General features: G+C 43.8%; 1 protein-coding gene across 5 annotated transcripts in view; it reads left to right on the top strand.

Moving 5' to 3' along the window:
• Positions 1-15,000, top strand: part of cdk11b (cyclin dependent kinase 11B) — a 49,471-nt gene that overhangs the window by 3,844 nt on the left and 30,627 nt on the right. For 2 of the 5 annotated variants that reach the window (XM_067412906.1, XM_067412904.1), the window contains exons 3-9: positions 4,915-5,030; positions 5,117-5,244; positions 5,329-5,476; positions 9,056-9,195; positions 9,464-9,601; positions 13,248-13,346; positions 14,280-14,411. In XM_067412906.1, coding sequence (XP_067269007.1) covers positions 4,915-5,030; positions 5,117-5,244; positions 5,329-5,476; positions 9,056-9,195; positions 9,464-9,601; positions 13,248-13,346; positions 14,280-14,411 — 901 coding nt within the window. Of the gene's footprint in view, positions 1-4,914; positions 5,031-5,116; positions 5,245-5,328; positions 5,477-9,052; positions 9,196-9,463; positions 9,602-9,677; positions 9,727-13,247; positions 13,347-14,279; positions 14,412-15,000 lie in introns of those variants that run through there. The other 3 variants (XM_067412905.1, XM_067412903.1, XM_067412907.1) reach the window with 2 other exon arrangements.

The following is a 15,000-nucleotide window of genomic DNA, read 5'->3' as shown; positions in this document are numbered from 1 at the left end:
TTCCTCACAGAGCGACTCACTTTCCTCACAGAGCGACTCACTTTCCTCACAGAGCGACTCACTTTCCTCACGCGGCGGGCGAATCACTTTCCTCACAGAGCGAATCACTTTCCTCACAGAGCGAATCACTTTCCTCACAGAGCGAATCACTTTCCTCACAGAGCGAATCACTTTCCTCACAGAGCGACTCACTTTCCTCACAGAGCGACTCACTTTCCTCACAGAGCGACTCACTTTCCTCACAGAGCGACTCACTTTCCTCACTGCAGCGCGCTGCTGCACACGTCATTATTTAGCTCCGCTCACACGACACGCCCCCACCCGCTCGGCTTTTTTCGGAAAGACTCGGAACAGCGCATCTTTCTTATATAATTATAAAAAAATTACGACTTTTCGGAGATATGCAGGATGCAATGCTACTCTATAGGTACTCAAGATTGACATGACACTGACTGAAACTGAGTGTTTCACCCCCCCTTTAAAATAACAAACATTTAAAATTAGAACTTACACTAGACAATAACAGCCGACTCTCGTCTTTGCTTTCGTTTTTTAAAAATCTTTTTCAGAAGAAATCCCACAGGTCATAAAGACGAGTGCTCTCCATTATATCATCCATCATTATTGAATTTGAATCTGAGTGGACCTCACATTATATGGATCTGTGGTGGAATTGCTAGACACATGTTTGTTTGTTTTAATGCGGACATGTTTGTTTGTTTTAATGCGTTAATTCAGAATAATAGACTCTGCGTAAACGATGGCCGCACTGGCTATATGCGTGTATATATACGCCCGCTTCTTCTGCTCCTCCGCTGGCCGTCGTTGACTGATTAACCCTGTTCACGTGAACACATCACTGCTGTGTGTAGTTTCACTCAAACTCGGCATCGAGTTTAAAAGAACAAAACTACTTAGAAGCAATATCGGCAGAAAAACTGTCTTTCACTTTTCATTCGCTAAACAATTAAAGGGTTAGTTCAGCCAAATTAAACATTTGTCATTAATTACTTACCCTCTAGTGGTTAAAGCGTTAGTTCAGCCAGTAATGTAAATAGTGTGATGAATTCCTCCTGTGGTTGGCCAGCCGTCAGACCTCCGCTCATCTTCACACACAGATGAAGATATTAGTGTTGAAATCCGATGGCTCAGAAAGGCCTTCATTCACACCAATGTCATTTCCTCTCTCAAGACCCATAAAGGCACTAAAGACGTCGTTACAAAGCCCATCTCACTACAGCGGCTCTACAATCATTGATGAAGAGGCCAGAATAGAGTTAGTGCACAAAAACACTAAATAACGACTTATATAGTGATGGCCGATTTCAGAACAAAGCTTCGAACCGTTATGAGTCAGTGAATCGATTCATGATTCGAACCGTTATGAGTCAGTGAATCGATTCATGATTCGAACCGTTATGAGTCAGTGAATCGATTCATGATTCGAACCGTTATGAGTCAGTGAATCGATTCATGATTCGAACCGTTATGAGTCAGTGAATCGATTCATGATTCGGATCGCGTGTCACGTGATTTCAGCAGTTCATGTTGAATCATGAATATTCATTTTAGGGTGAACTAACCCAAGCAATATCAGCAGAAAAGTCTTTTACTTTTCATTCGCTAAACAATTAAGATTAATCCGCAAGTTTAAAAAACGCACAATAAATCTGAGGATCACGTGCGTGCCGAACCGTACGGATCACCGAACTGCCATCCGTTACAACCCTACTGTTTCATTATTTTGGCTTTGAATTTCATTTGTTAGAAATAGGAACTGCATTTAGAAATGCTTCTGAAATTAAAAACGTTACGTTTAATAAACAAAAATACATTTCTAAAATAAAGTGTTTGGAGTGAGCGCAAAATAATCCGTTCCCTGAATCCGCGGCCTTTGTTGTTTATTGTGAGTGTACAGTAATAAAAGTAGACTTTATGTCCACTCCATGTCTCCAGACATGTGCGCATCTTATGATGTATAGCCTATCTTACTCATGTTGCTCACTTTTCATAATCAGCATAGGAAATTTAAAAACAATATAGGCTAATATTTAAACAGCCCAAATGATGCTCAATAGGCTCGTTTTCTTTAACCCTCTGGCTGATGAAGACATGAAGCGTTCTGATGGATATTCTTCATGACAACGGATTTAACTCGCAATACTAGGCCTGTCGCGATAGTCAATAAATCAATTAATCCCTCGATAATTTCCAGTTGCATGCTTGTTTGTTTCCCTCGTCTCTCGTTGACTGCGCGCACCTATCGTTTGGAGAGGTGTGTATACTCGACGCACAGACCGGGTGCCGGAGTTATGAGACGTCGTGCTCGGCCAGATTCTCCTGGAGCTGCTTCGGTTGCGGAGCTGCACGCAGTTACAAAATTTGACATGCACAGCACCAAGCCAAACGGGGTCTCGCTCGCGTTGACGTTATTTCTGTCGTGCGCACCCTCGTGCTCGTGCAGACGCGTCGAGTATAAACGAGGCTTAAAGCTGCACTGAAGCTGGCAGTTTGATAAATGTAAGTTAATTCTTCAGTTCAATCTCTGTGTGCTTAAAGGGGTACTTCAGCGCTGGGAAGATGAATCTGTATTTAAACTGGGTCATCAATGCAGTAGAAATGTGAAATTATTTTTGAATTTGGTGTCTTCTAGACTGAGAAAAGACAAAATGTATTTTTGTCCCATGGGGATGAAAGACTACAATTCCCAGAATGCTTCGCTGCCCTGTGCAGTTCCCAACGCCACCAACTTGATTACAGTGACTGAGTTAGAGGAGACACTACAATTAAAAACTGAACGTGTGTGTTCAATATAATGAGTGAGTCGCCGCGCGAGTCTCACAGCACTGAGCACTGACTGCAGGAGTGATGAGAGCTGAGGTAATCGCGACTACACTCGCGGCATACATTCACAACGCGAGTTCAGTCTGGCGCGTTTCTGTTCATGCCTTTGCAAGCTTAACTTTCATAGAAATTAATTTGAGTTTAAAGTTAAAAGACTTTTGTTTGCTCACCATAGCTCCGTTTAAATGAGTGCCTGCAGTTGCCTGCTGAGCTCTCCCTGCGAGCTGAGTGTAATCTCCCATCCCCCATGCGTGGGTTCAAAACATGCGGAAATGGCTCCCTCTGCTGGCTGTAGTCTTTAGCCTTTGGCCAAACATTCCTCCTATGATGCAAAAATCGTCAATTTGCATCATAGGAGGAATTTTTCCAGAAATAAAATGCATAAATCTCTTGTCTCAGGGAGATATGCAAGCACAATAATTTGAATATACTCCAGGGTTTCTACTGATACAAAGCCATATGCTAATCGCTGAAGTAACCCTTTAAGCACTTAAGATCCTGTAGAGATAGCGATACACATTCTCCTTTTGCCAAATAAATGAAAAGCATGTTATCAATGTCTTCTCTCGCTGAATCAAAATCTCTCCGAGCTTTCCTCAGAGATGGTCAAGTCAAGTTGTTTGAGCATGATTACAAGATATAACTTTTTTTAATGCTGTATCCTAAACTGTTGATAAGTAAGTTATATATCATATGCTGAAGTACATTTCTGGAGTGTGTTTACGATTAAAAGAAAAAAACAAGAACCGTGCAGAACCGAACCGTGGGTTTTGTGAACCGTGCCGCCCCTAATATGCTCCTCATCTGTTGCAGTTTTCATCCATTTAATTTATTGTTTTTGGTCTTTTGTTCATTTATTGTAATGATTTATTTATTGATATTTTAAATGTTTTCCGTTTTCAGTGTTAAATAGTCTTTAGATATAAAAGTTTATTGATCTTTGAAAAAATGTACCTGCATTTTTATGCCATTATCATTATTTTAGATGAAAATGCTCTCAGAGCGACAATATTATCGTTTATCGCAATAATTTCTTGGCCAATCTATCGTCCAGCAAAATTTGTTATCGTGACAGGCCAACACAATACTCCGTCATTTATATCCATACAGATAAGAAGACATGATCATAAACTATAATCGCTCTACTTTTATTAGTGTACACTCACAATACCAACAAAGGCCGGATTCAGGGAACGGATTATTTTGCACTCACTCCAAACACTGTCTACTTAAAAAACAAATATTTAGTTTATTAAACGCAAAGTTTTTAATTTCAAAAGCATTTCTAAATTCAGTTCATATTTCTAAAAAACTAAATTCCAAGCCAAAATAACAAGATAGTAAAAAAAGCTGAAACGTTGAGTTGCCAAATTCAAACATTTTACTCTTAATTTAAATCAGTGCTTGATTAACACACTTATGTCTCCTTCCATTAATAATAATGGCTAGTGCGGCCGCTGGGATACACACAAACCCAGCATATGGGGCATAATATATGGAATGGCTTGTCACAAGAGGAACAAAATACGCTTTAGTCGCATAACATCGGTTAATGGAAACGCCGTCATTTCAAAATCGTTTTATATTGACATTTATAATCGGTTTATATTGACAAAGGTTTTGTGAAAATCTGTAATGGAAACGTGGCTAATGACACACACTGTCTCATGCAAAGAAAAAATATTGTAAGTTACTGCATTATAACATTTTAACAAGCAGAATAATACAGCATCACAGTACACGTTTTTAGCTAACTTTTAACCATTATAGTATTTTGAAAGACAAAAACATAAACTTTAACTACTGAGTTTTTACATCTAGTCAGCCGTTACTTAGCTACTTTGCACGAGACCCTGTGTGGTCGCACGCTTGGCACAGCCCTTGCGACGTGTGTGTGTGTGTGTGTGTGTGTGTGTGTGTGTGTGTGTGTGTGTGTGTGTGTGTGTGGATGAGTGGTTTGAAATCCCCTGAGATGATTCATATGCCCTGATTGTGAGCATGCAAACGTATGTGAATGTGTTGGTGTCCTTTACTGCCCATGTGACTTTGCTGCCATGTTTTGTCCGACAGACGGATGATCGGGAATCCAAACGGGACACTCCGGAGGAAGGAGAGCTACGAGACCACAAGATGGAAATAACCATAAGAAACTCACCCTACATGCGGGAAGACTCAACCGAAGACAGGTGAGCGCCACACTGACGGAGGTTTAAAGAGGTGTACGGGAACATTAATAACCTGTGTGTGTGTGTGTGTGTGTGTGTGCGCACAGAGGAGAGGAGGACGAGTCTCTGGCCATCAAACCCCCGCAGCAGATGGCCAGAAAAGACAAATCCTACCACAGAAAAGAGGAGAAGAGGAAGGACAAGAGGAGGCACAGGAGCCATTCTGCGGAAGAAGGTCCGATTGATACATCAGATATTTAGATGTTCATTCAGTCGATGAGTTTACTCTCTTCATATGAAGTGTGTGTTGTGTTTACAGTCGGGAAACACGTGCGCACAAAAGACAAAGAGAAGGAGCGGGAAAACGAGAGGAGGAAAAGACAGTGGCAGGACGACAACAAAACCAGACGAGATTATGAGCGTCAGAAACGAAGGGATCAGGCCAGAGCTCACTCCCGCAGAGAGAGGTCCAACACACACTCACAAACACACACACACACACACACACTCCCGCAGAGAGAGGTCCAACACACACTCACAAACACACACTCACACACACACTCCCGCAGAGAGAGGTCCAACACACACTCACAAACACACACACACACTCACACACTCCCGCAGAGAGAGGTCCAACACACACTCACAAACACACACACACACACACACACTCCCGCAGAGAGAGGTCCAACACACACTCACAAACACACACTCACACACACACTCCCGCAGAGAGAGGTCCAACACACACTCACAAACACACACACACACTCACACACTCCCGCAGAGAGAGGTCCAACACACACTCACAAACACACACACACACACACACACTCCCGCAGAGAGAGGTCCAACACACACTCACAAACACACACACACACACACACACTCCCGCAGAGAGAGGTCCAACACACACTCACAAACACACACACACTCTCACACACTCCCGCAGAGAGAGGTCCAACACACACTCACAAACACACACACACACACACTCCCGCAGAGAGAGGTCCAACACACACTCACAAACACACACACACACACACACACACACACTCCCGCAGAGAGAGGTCCAACACACACTCACAAACACACACACACACTCACACACTCCCGCAGAGAGAGGTCCAACACACACTCACAAACACACACACACACACACACACACTCCCGCAGAGAGAGGTCCAACACACACTCACAAACACACACACACTCTCACACACTCCCGCAGAGAGAGGTCCAACACACACTCACAAACACACACACACACACACACACTCCCGCAGAGAGAGGTCCAACACACACTCACAAACACACACACACACACACACACTCCCGCAGAGAGAGGTCCAACACACACACACACACACACACACTCCCGCAGAGAGAGGTCCAACACACTCACAAACACACACACACACACACTCCCGCAGAGAGAGGTCCAACACACACTCACAAACACACACACACACACACACACACACACACTCCCGCAGAGAGAGGTCCAACACACACTCACAAACACACACACACACACACACACACACACACTCCCGCAGAGAGAGGTCCAACACACACTCACAAACACACACACACACACTCCCGCAGAGAGAGGTCCAACACACACTCACAAACACACACACACACACACACACACACACACACACTCCCGCAGAGAGAGGACCAACACACACTCACAAACACACACACACACACACACACACACTCCTGCAGAAAGAGGTCCAACACACACTCACAAACACACACACACACACACACACACTCCTGCAGAAAGAGGTCCAACACACACTCACAAACACACACACACACACACACTCCCGCAGAGAGAGGTCCAACACACACTCACAAACACACACACACACACACTCCTGCAGAGAGAGGTCCAACACACACTCACAAACACACACACACACACACACTCCCGCAGAGAGAGGTCCAACACACACTCACAAACACACACACACACACACACACACACTCCTGCAGAGAGAGGTCCAACACACACTCACAAACACACACACACACACACACACACACTCCTGCAGAGAGAGGTCCAACACACACTCACAAACAAACACACACACACACACTCCCGCAGAGAGAGGTCCAACACACACTCACAAACACACACACACACACACACACACACACACACACACACACACACACTCCCGCAGAGAGAGGTCCAACACACACTCACAAACACACACACACACTCCCGCCGAGAGAGGTCCAACACACACTCACAAATACACACACACACTCCCGCAGAGAGAGGTCCAACACACACTCACAAACACGCACACACACTCCCGCAGAGAGAGGTCCAACACACACTCAAAAACACACACACACACTCCCGCAGAGAGAGGTCCAACACACACACACACTCCCGCAGAGAGAGGTCCAACACACACTCACAAACACACACACACACTCCCGCAGAGAGAGGTCCAACACACACTCACAAACACACACTCACACACTCCCGCAGAGAGAGGTCCAACACACTCACAAACACACACACACACTCCCGCAGAGAGAGGTCCAACACACACTCACAAATACACACACACACTCCCGCAGAGAGAGGTCAAACACACACTCACACACTCCTGCAGAGAGAGGTCCAACACACACTCACAAACACACACACACACTCCCGCAGAGAGAGGTCCAACACACACTCACAAACACACACTCACACACTCCCGCAGAGAGAGGTCCAACACACTCACAAACACACACACACACTCCCGCAGAGAGAGGTCCAACACGCACTCACAAACACACACTCACACACTCCCGCAGAGAGAGGTCCAACACGCACTCACAAACACACACTCACACACTCCCGCAGAGAGAGGTCCAACACACTCACAAACACACACACACACTCCCGCAGAGAGAGGTCCAACACGCACTCACAAACACACGCTCACACACACACACTCCTGCAGAGAGAGGTCCAACACACACTCACACACACACTCCCGCAGAGAGAGGTCCAACACACACTCACAAACACACACTCACACACACACACACACTCCTGCAGAGAGAGGTCCAACACACACTCACAAACACACACTCTCACACACACTCCTGCAGAGAGAGGTCCAACACACACTCACAAACACACACACTCACACACACTCCCGCAGAGAGAGGTCCAACACACACTCACACACACACTCCTGCAGAGAGAGGTCCAACACACACTCACAAACACACACTCCCACAGAGAGAGGTCCAACACACACTCACAAACACACACACTCTCTCACACACACACACGCGCTCATGCGCTCTCAGGCGTTGTGCTTTAGCCTCTTTCACACCGAGCGTTTGTCTCAGAATATTGCTCAGTGCTGGCTCTGAAGCTCAGCTCGTCCTCCAGCTTATCTGGAGAGGAATCTCCAGGTTCATCAATTAGGTAACTGTTGGTTTATAATGTTATGCAGGGCTTTTCCTGCTTAGAGAATCACGAGACGGCCGCCTCCGTCTGTCGACAGCTCAGACAGGCAGACATTAGCTCAGATTCGGCTGTCGTGATGATTAAATAATCAGCAATAGGCTTCATAACGCCACATGATCCTGCAGCAATCACTCTTAGATTATGATTTGCTGCTACAAAGTCATCTAGAGCCATTCCATAGCTGATGAATGTGCGGGACAAGGATATTATATTAATATTATTTCCATCATTAAATAAAAGTTGACGGAAACTCGTCTTCCCTCCACTGCAGCTGTCAATCATCTCCGATCAGCATTTAAACTGCGCGTCGCGTTCGGTTACGACAGTCAGCAGGTAAACCTCTCCAAGATCATATTCTCATATAGTACTTGATCTGTAGATAAAGCGCGCACAGGTTCCAGATCACCACTGACCGTGCGGATGAACCCGAATCAGCCACACATTATCTGTGTGTTTTGCGGAGTGTGTGAAAGGGGCTTTAATGTGAAGCGTGTGTGTGTGTCTCCGGCTGGTCCTGACTTCAGTCTGTGCTTCTGCGAACCAGCAGGGATCGTCTGGAGCAGCTGGAGCGGCAGCGGGAGCGAGACCGCAAGCTCCGCGAGCAGCAGCAGAAAGAACAGAGGGAACAGAAGGAGAGAGAGAGGAGAGCGGAGGAGCGACGCAAGGACAGAGAGGCCCGCCGCGACGGTACCACACACACACACACACACACACAAGCGCTGCCTGATTCAGAGGCGTTGATGGGGGCTTGCGGGGAAGAGTAAAAGTGCATCCATCCATCTTTCTAGATGCACTTTTATGATGGATGGATGCACTTGAAGGACAGAAAGGGCAAGTACTGGTGTAATTGATTGCTGGTCAGATTTAGCTCCTGAATGCCATATGAGCAAGCGGACTGTGGTTTTACACACTGGACTAACTGTGTGTGTGTGTGTGTGTGTGTGTGTGTTTTCAGTGCCCGTGCTTCATCACAGAGCAGCTCCTGTGGAGGAGTTCACCGATAAGAGTCGCTCGCGCCACCGGAGCCGCAGCCGCAGTCCTGTCCGCCCGCAAAGAGAGCCCAAAGAAGAGAGCAGCGAACTACGCAGAGCAGGTCACACACACACACTTCACATCCTGAACGCTCATACACACCACACAATACATCCACACACATCTCACATCCTGTCCGCCCGCAGAGAGAGCCCAAAGGAGAGAGCAGCGAACTACGCAGAGCAGGTCACACACACACACACTTCACATCCTGAACGCTCGCACACACCACACAATATATCCGAATTACACTCGACCACACACACTTCAGATCCTGTCCGCTCACAGAGACAGCCCAAAGGAGAGAGCAGCGCACACTCACACAATAGATCAGCATTAAACTCTACCACACACACTTCACATCCCGAACGCTCACACAGTCTGTAGCACTTTATCTGTGGAAGCTTGTCTCTGCCAAGGAATACCAGTTTGTAAAATGTTTTCTTCTCACAATTCTGACCTTCAGGATTTCTGCAGGATTTAAAAAGTCTTAATTTGAAGGATTTGTTCACTTCAAATGAACATGTCCTGATAGTTTCCTCACCCCAATCTCATGTCTGTCTTCAGTCGAAAAGAAAGGACGTTTTTTTGAGGAAAATATTGCAGGATTTTTCTCCTCATAATGGACCTCAATGTGAACCAACGGCTGAAGGACCAAATCAATGAGGAAGAGCTTCAGTCTCTGACGATCCCAGAGGAGTCTTTAGACAAACTATCAGACATACAAATTAACTGTTTAACCTCAAATGCTCGACTTCGGTGTTGTTCTTCACGGTGTTTGATGTCATCACGTCAGAAAGGTCACATGATGCAGGTGGACGCACCGACCCAGTGTTAAAACAAACGTGCAAAGACTAAACCAAACGCCCTTTACACAAATAAAAGTAAAACAACGTTATCGTACATTTTTCGGGACGGTATGTCATGTGACCTTTCTGATGTGATGACGTCACACACTGAAGAACAACACGCATTTGAGGTTTACAAGTATATAAATGTTTATTTGAAAATGTTGATGGTTTCTCTAGATAAGACTCTATCTCCCTATTAATCCGCATTAGTGTCGTTTGACATAAATGTGTGTGAGCCTGAACGCACAACAGCGCCACCTTCAGGCTTTGAGAAGTGGAGCGCTCACATTTATTAATGAAATCAGCCTTATGAAGATTAATAATAATCACATTAGGCAGTGTCGCCATTTATGTTTTTCCATCCCCGGAAAGTGATCATTAAGACGCTTGTTATGCCATTTAAGGCATTGAAGACTTTATGAGAACTGATCCGGGATTGTTTATAGGCACACGTTCTCCAACACATCGTGCAGTTCACACACGTCTATTTTTAGTCGTAAATGCGAGTGACATGGTCGAGCCCGGTCTAACCATTCTGACTTTATTTCTCACAATTGCGAGTCTCGCAAGGCGTTTTTTTTTTAACGCTTGTGAATGTATTTTGAAACTGAATATTTCTTGCAATTAACCCCTTAAGTGTCACCCCCCTTTTTGAAAATATACATGAAAATTCACTATCCAAACTTAAATGGTTGCAGAGAATCTTGCAAAGCATTGTTCAAGAATGCTTTGGAATATAGACATAAGTTTGGTCTCATTTTAAAGAAGCCAGTCAGCAGAGTATTGCTCAAGTGAAATCACTTCAAAAAATTTAAGTTATGGAAGTTTAAATGTACTGTAAATCAAATATACTGTACTAGATATTTAATATTTAATATAAAATATATATGTTACAAAATAATGTGTACTCTAAAATGACTATCAAATCAAAGCCATATGTCTAATCAATTTGTGTTCCAAATTTGAAGTTGATATCACAAAAATTGAAGTTCGCATGATATTTTGTTTAGGCGTTGTACCACAAATAGCCACTGGGTGTCATTGAAATTCCATTGATTTTTTTAAATGCAATTTCCTGTGTCAAATGTATATATGTTTGTGTAAATATCACAAAACAGTTTGCAGATATAGAACCGTGAGACTCAGACCTTTCCGACAATATGCGTTTTGTCAAGATTAGAAAAGGTTTTTATTATAAATTAGTTAAATAAATATGAAACATGACGACGCCACTTGGGGAGGAGCCCGCTAGAATAATTTAGAGCACCGTTTCCATGGTAACGCAAGGTCCGATTTCAAATCGGTTTGCACAGGATGAATCTTGAGTTCGTAAGCTTTCGAATGATATATAGTTTGTCAACATTAGATCAGGATAAATATAGGATATATTGTTTTAAACATGCAGTGGCAAATGGGCCCACCGGTGGGCCAGTGACACTTAAGGGGAAGTCAGAAAAAGTCAGAAAAAATTCTGACTTTTTTCTTAAAGTTGTTAGATTTAAAACACAGTTTTGAGGGGAATAATTTAGAATAGTGGAATAAGTTTAGTTTTGGTTACACTTAATTTTGATAGTCCACTTTAGACATTCTACTAACTATAAGTAACTTTGCAACTACATGTCAACTAACTCTCCTTAGAGTATTAGTAGACTGGTAGGTTACGGTTAGGTGTTAGGGTTCGGGTTAGTAGAATAAGTTGAATTGTAGTTGCCAATTTACCTATAGTCAGTAGAATGTTTGTTGGGGGACCGAAAAAATAAAGTTTTAGTAAATATTAATCAGGCAGTGTACAAATACTCTAATGAGAGTTAGTTGACATGTAGTTGCAAACTTACTTATAGTTAGTAGAATGTCTAAAGTGGACTATCCAAATAAAGTGTTACCCAAGTTTTTTTTATTATTTGATTCCGTGGTGGAAAAGAGCATCTATGGTTCTCACCTCTACTGTCTGCCTTCATTAGATGAACATGTTCTCCCTTTCACAAAACGTTGTTTTAACCCTTGATTCATTTAAAAAAAGTTACACAGGTCCATAGAGGACTAAAATGTCATAAAAAATGAATCTTGGGAGCACAGACTTAAGTTTGGTCTCATGTAAAAGACCCTTGGCAGATTATTGTCCAAAAAGGTTAAAAAATTGAAACAAAAAAAAAAGTTATAGAAGTTTAAGTTTATGAAAATGATTTATGAATAATATTTAAAAAATATATATATTTTATGAAGCATGTTGAGCTCTAAAACTGCTAGGAAATCAAATACATTAATTTAAAAAAAAAAGCTGTGTTTTAAAATTGAGGTTGATATCTCAAAAAATGAGCTCTCAGTAATATTTTGTTTGGGCGCAGTGCCAACTTTACCCTATTAGATGCAAAACTCTAAACAGTGCATAAACAGAAAACAGGAATAAAGTGAGTATTTGCTTTATACGGCAAACCTGGAAAAATGGCACATCTGGTAAAAAATATTCACATTTAAATTTTGAATCCTTGCCAACAGAATAAAAGTCTTAACAAAGATTGCATAATTTTATAGTTAAATGGCAATGGGATTAAATATTTAAAAACATTTTTTTGGGTTCCAATGGGGACATTTTTGTCCAAACAATGTTAAGAGGAGGTATTTTGTGTACCTAGCAAGGAAATGGCGGTGGCATATTAAAAGTCCAATATAAATACCCACCTGTGCCAAAGTGTGTGTAGTTAGCATTACCACAGGCAGAGTTAGCAAAAAACTAAACTAAAAAAGCCAGAAATGTCCCTAAGGAAGCACACGGGTTAAAGCAGCTTCACAGATCATGCGTGTGTCATTGAATCGGCCATGTTGCACAAATGTTGACGTAGTTCTGTGTGTTTGCAGTGCGAGAGGGGAAGATGGAGGATAAAGATCTCCTGTCTGACCTGCAGGACATCAGTGACAGTGAGAGGAAGACCAGCACACCAGAGTCCTCATCGCTGGGTACAGAGACTCGCTCTCTCTCTCTCTCTCTCTCTCTCTCTCTCTCTCTCTCGCTCTCTCTCTCTCTCTCGCTCTCTCTCTCTCTCTCTCGCTCTCTCTCTCTCTCTCTCTCTCTCTCTCTCTTTTGCTCTCTCTCTCTCTCTCTCTCTCTTGCTCTCTCCATCAACCCTCCATCATCTCTCTCTCTCTCTCTCACTCTCTCTCGCTCTCTGCTTCCATCATCCCTCCATCATCTGTCTCTCTCTGTCTCTTTCTCTCGCACTGTCTCTCTCTCGCGCGCGCACTCTCGCTCTCCATCATCCCTCCATCATCTGTCTCTCTCTCTCGCTCTCCATCAACCCTCCATCATCTCTCTCTCTTGCTCTCTCCATCAACCCTCCATCATCTCTCTCTCTCTCTCTCTCTCTCGCTCTCTCCATCAACCCTCCATCATCTCTCTCTCTCTCTCGCTCTCTCCATCATCCCTCCATCATCTGTCTCTTTCTCTCGCACTGTCTCTCTCTCCATCATCTCTCTCTCTCTCGCTCTCTCCATCCTTCCTCCATCATCTGTCTCTTTCGCTCTCTCCATCATTCCTCCATCATCTGTCTCTCTCTGTCTCTTTCTCTCGCACTGTCTCTCTCGCGCGCGCACTCTCGCTCTCCATCATCCCTCCATCATCTGTCTGTCTCTCTCTCTCTCTCTCTCTCTCTCTCTCTCTCCATCATCCCTCCATCATCTGTCTCTATCTCTTTCTCTCGCGCGCGTTCTCGCTCTCTCCATCATCCCTCTCTCTCTCGCGCCCTGTCTCTCTCTATCGCAATCTCTCTCTCTCCATCATCTGTCTCACGCTCTCTCTCTCCCTCCATCATATCTCTCTCTCCATCATCCCAAAATGCAACCTTTTGGTGGCAGTCTGGAGCCCTGGTGTTGATTGTGTGTTTGTTTTGTCAGGCTCTGGCTCCGGGTCTGAGGAAGAGGAAGAGGAAGGAGAGGAGAATGAGGAGGAAGAGTCCAGCAGCCAGAGCGAGGGAGATGAGGAGGGCGAGTCAGGATCAGACTCTGAAGGGCCAGAACACAGCGGAGGTTTGTACACACACACACACACATTGTGCGGTCACCAGTCAAAAGAATGACCGGACCACTAAAATTATTTTTCCCAGTAAAATCATTCTAATACATTTTTCTTCAATGATACATTTCCTTTTTTAATTATCATTTTGAGAGGGTTTTGTTGTACTAATTAATATTTATGCATTAATATCCTTTTTTTTAATGAATTTAAAATAAATTAATGTATGCTATATTTCAGGTTAAAATAGACTGTAGGCCTTTTAAAGGCAGATTAGCGGCATCTGTTGAGCGTATAGAGAGAGAGCCTGTAATACCTGCTGTGACCACTAGTGCAGCTCTATAGAGCGGCTGGATAACTGCCTTGTGTTTTTTAGACATGATTACACACACTCATCTAAAGGGTTATTAGGAACACACACTAATACTGTGTTTGACCCCTTTCGCCTTCAGAACTGCCTTAATTCTCCGTGGCATTGATCATCAAGCTGCTGAAAGCATTCTGTAGAAATGTTGGCCCATATTGATAGGAGATTTGTGGGATGCACATCCAGGGCACGAAGCTCCCGTTCCACCACATCCCAAAGATGCTCTATTGGGTTGA

Source organism: Pseudorasbora parva, chromosome 13, assembly GCF_024679245.1.
Source record: "Pseudorasbora parva isolate DD20220531a chromosome 13, ASM2467924v1, whole genome shotgun sequence".
Taxonomy (NCBI): domain Eukaryota; kingdom Metazoa; phylum Chordata; class Actinopteri; order Cypriniformes; family Gobionidae; genus Pseudorasbora; species Pseudorasbora parva.
Note: the sequence above shows the minus strand (reverse complement) of the source record. Positions and strands in the feature narration are given on the sequence as shown.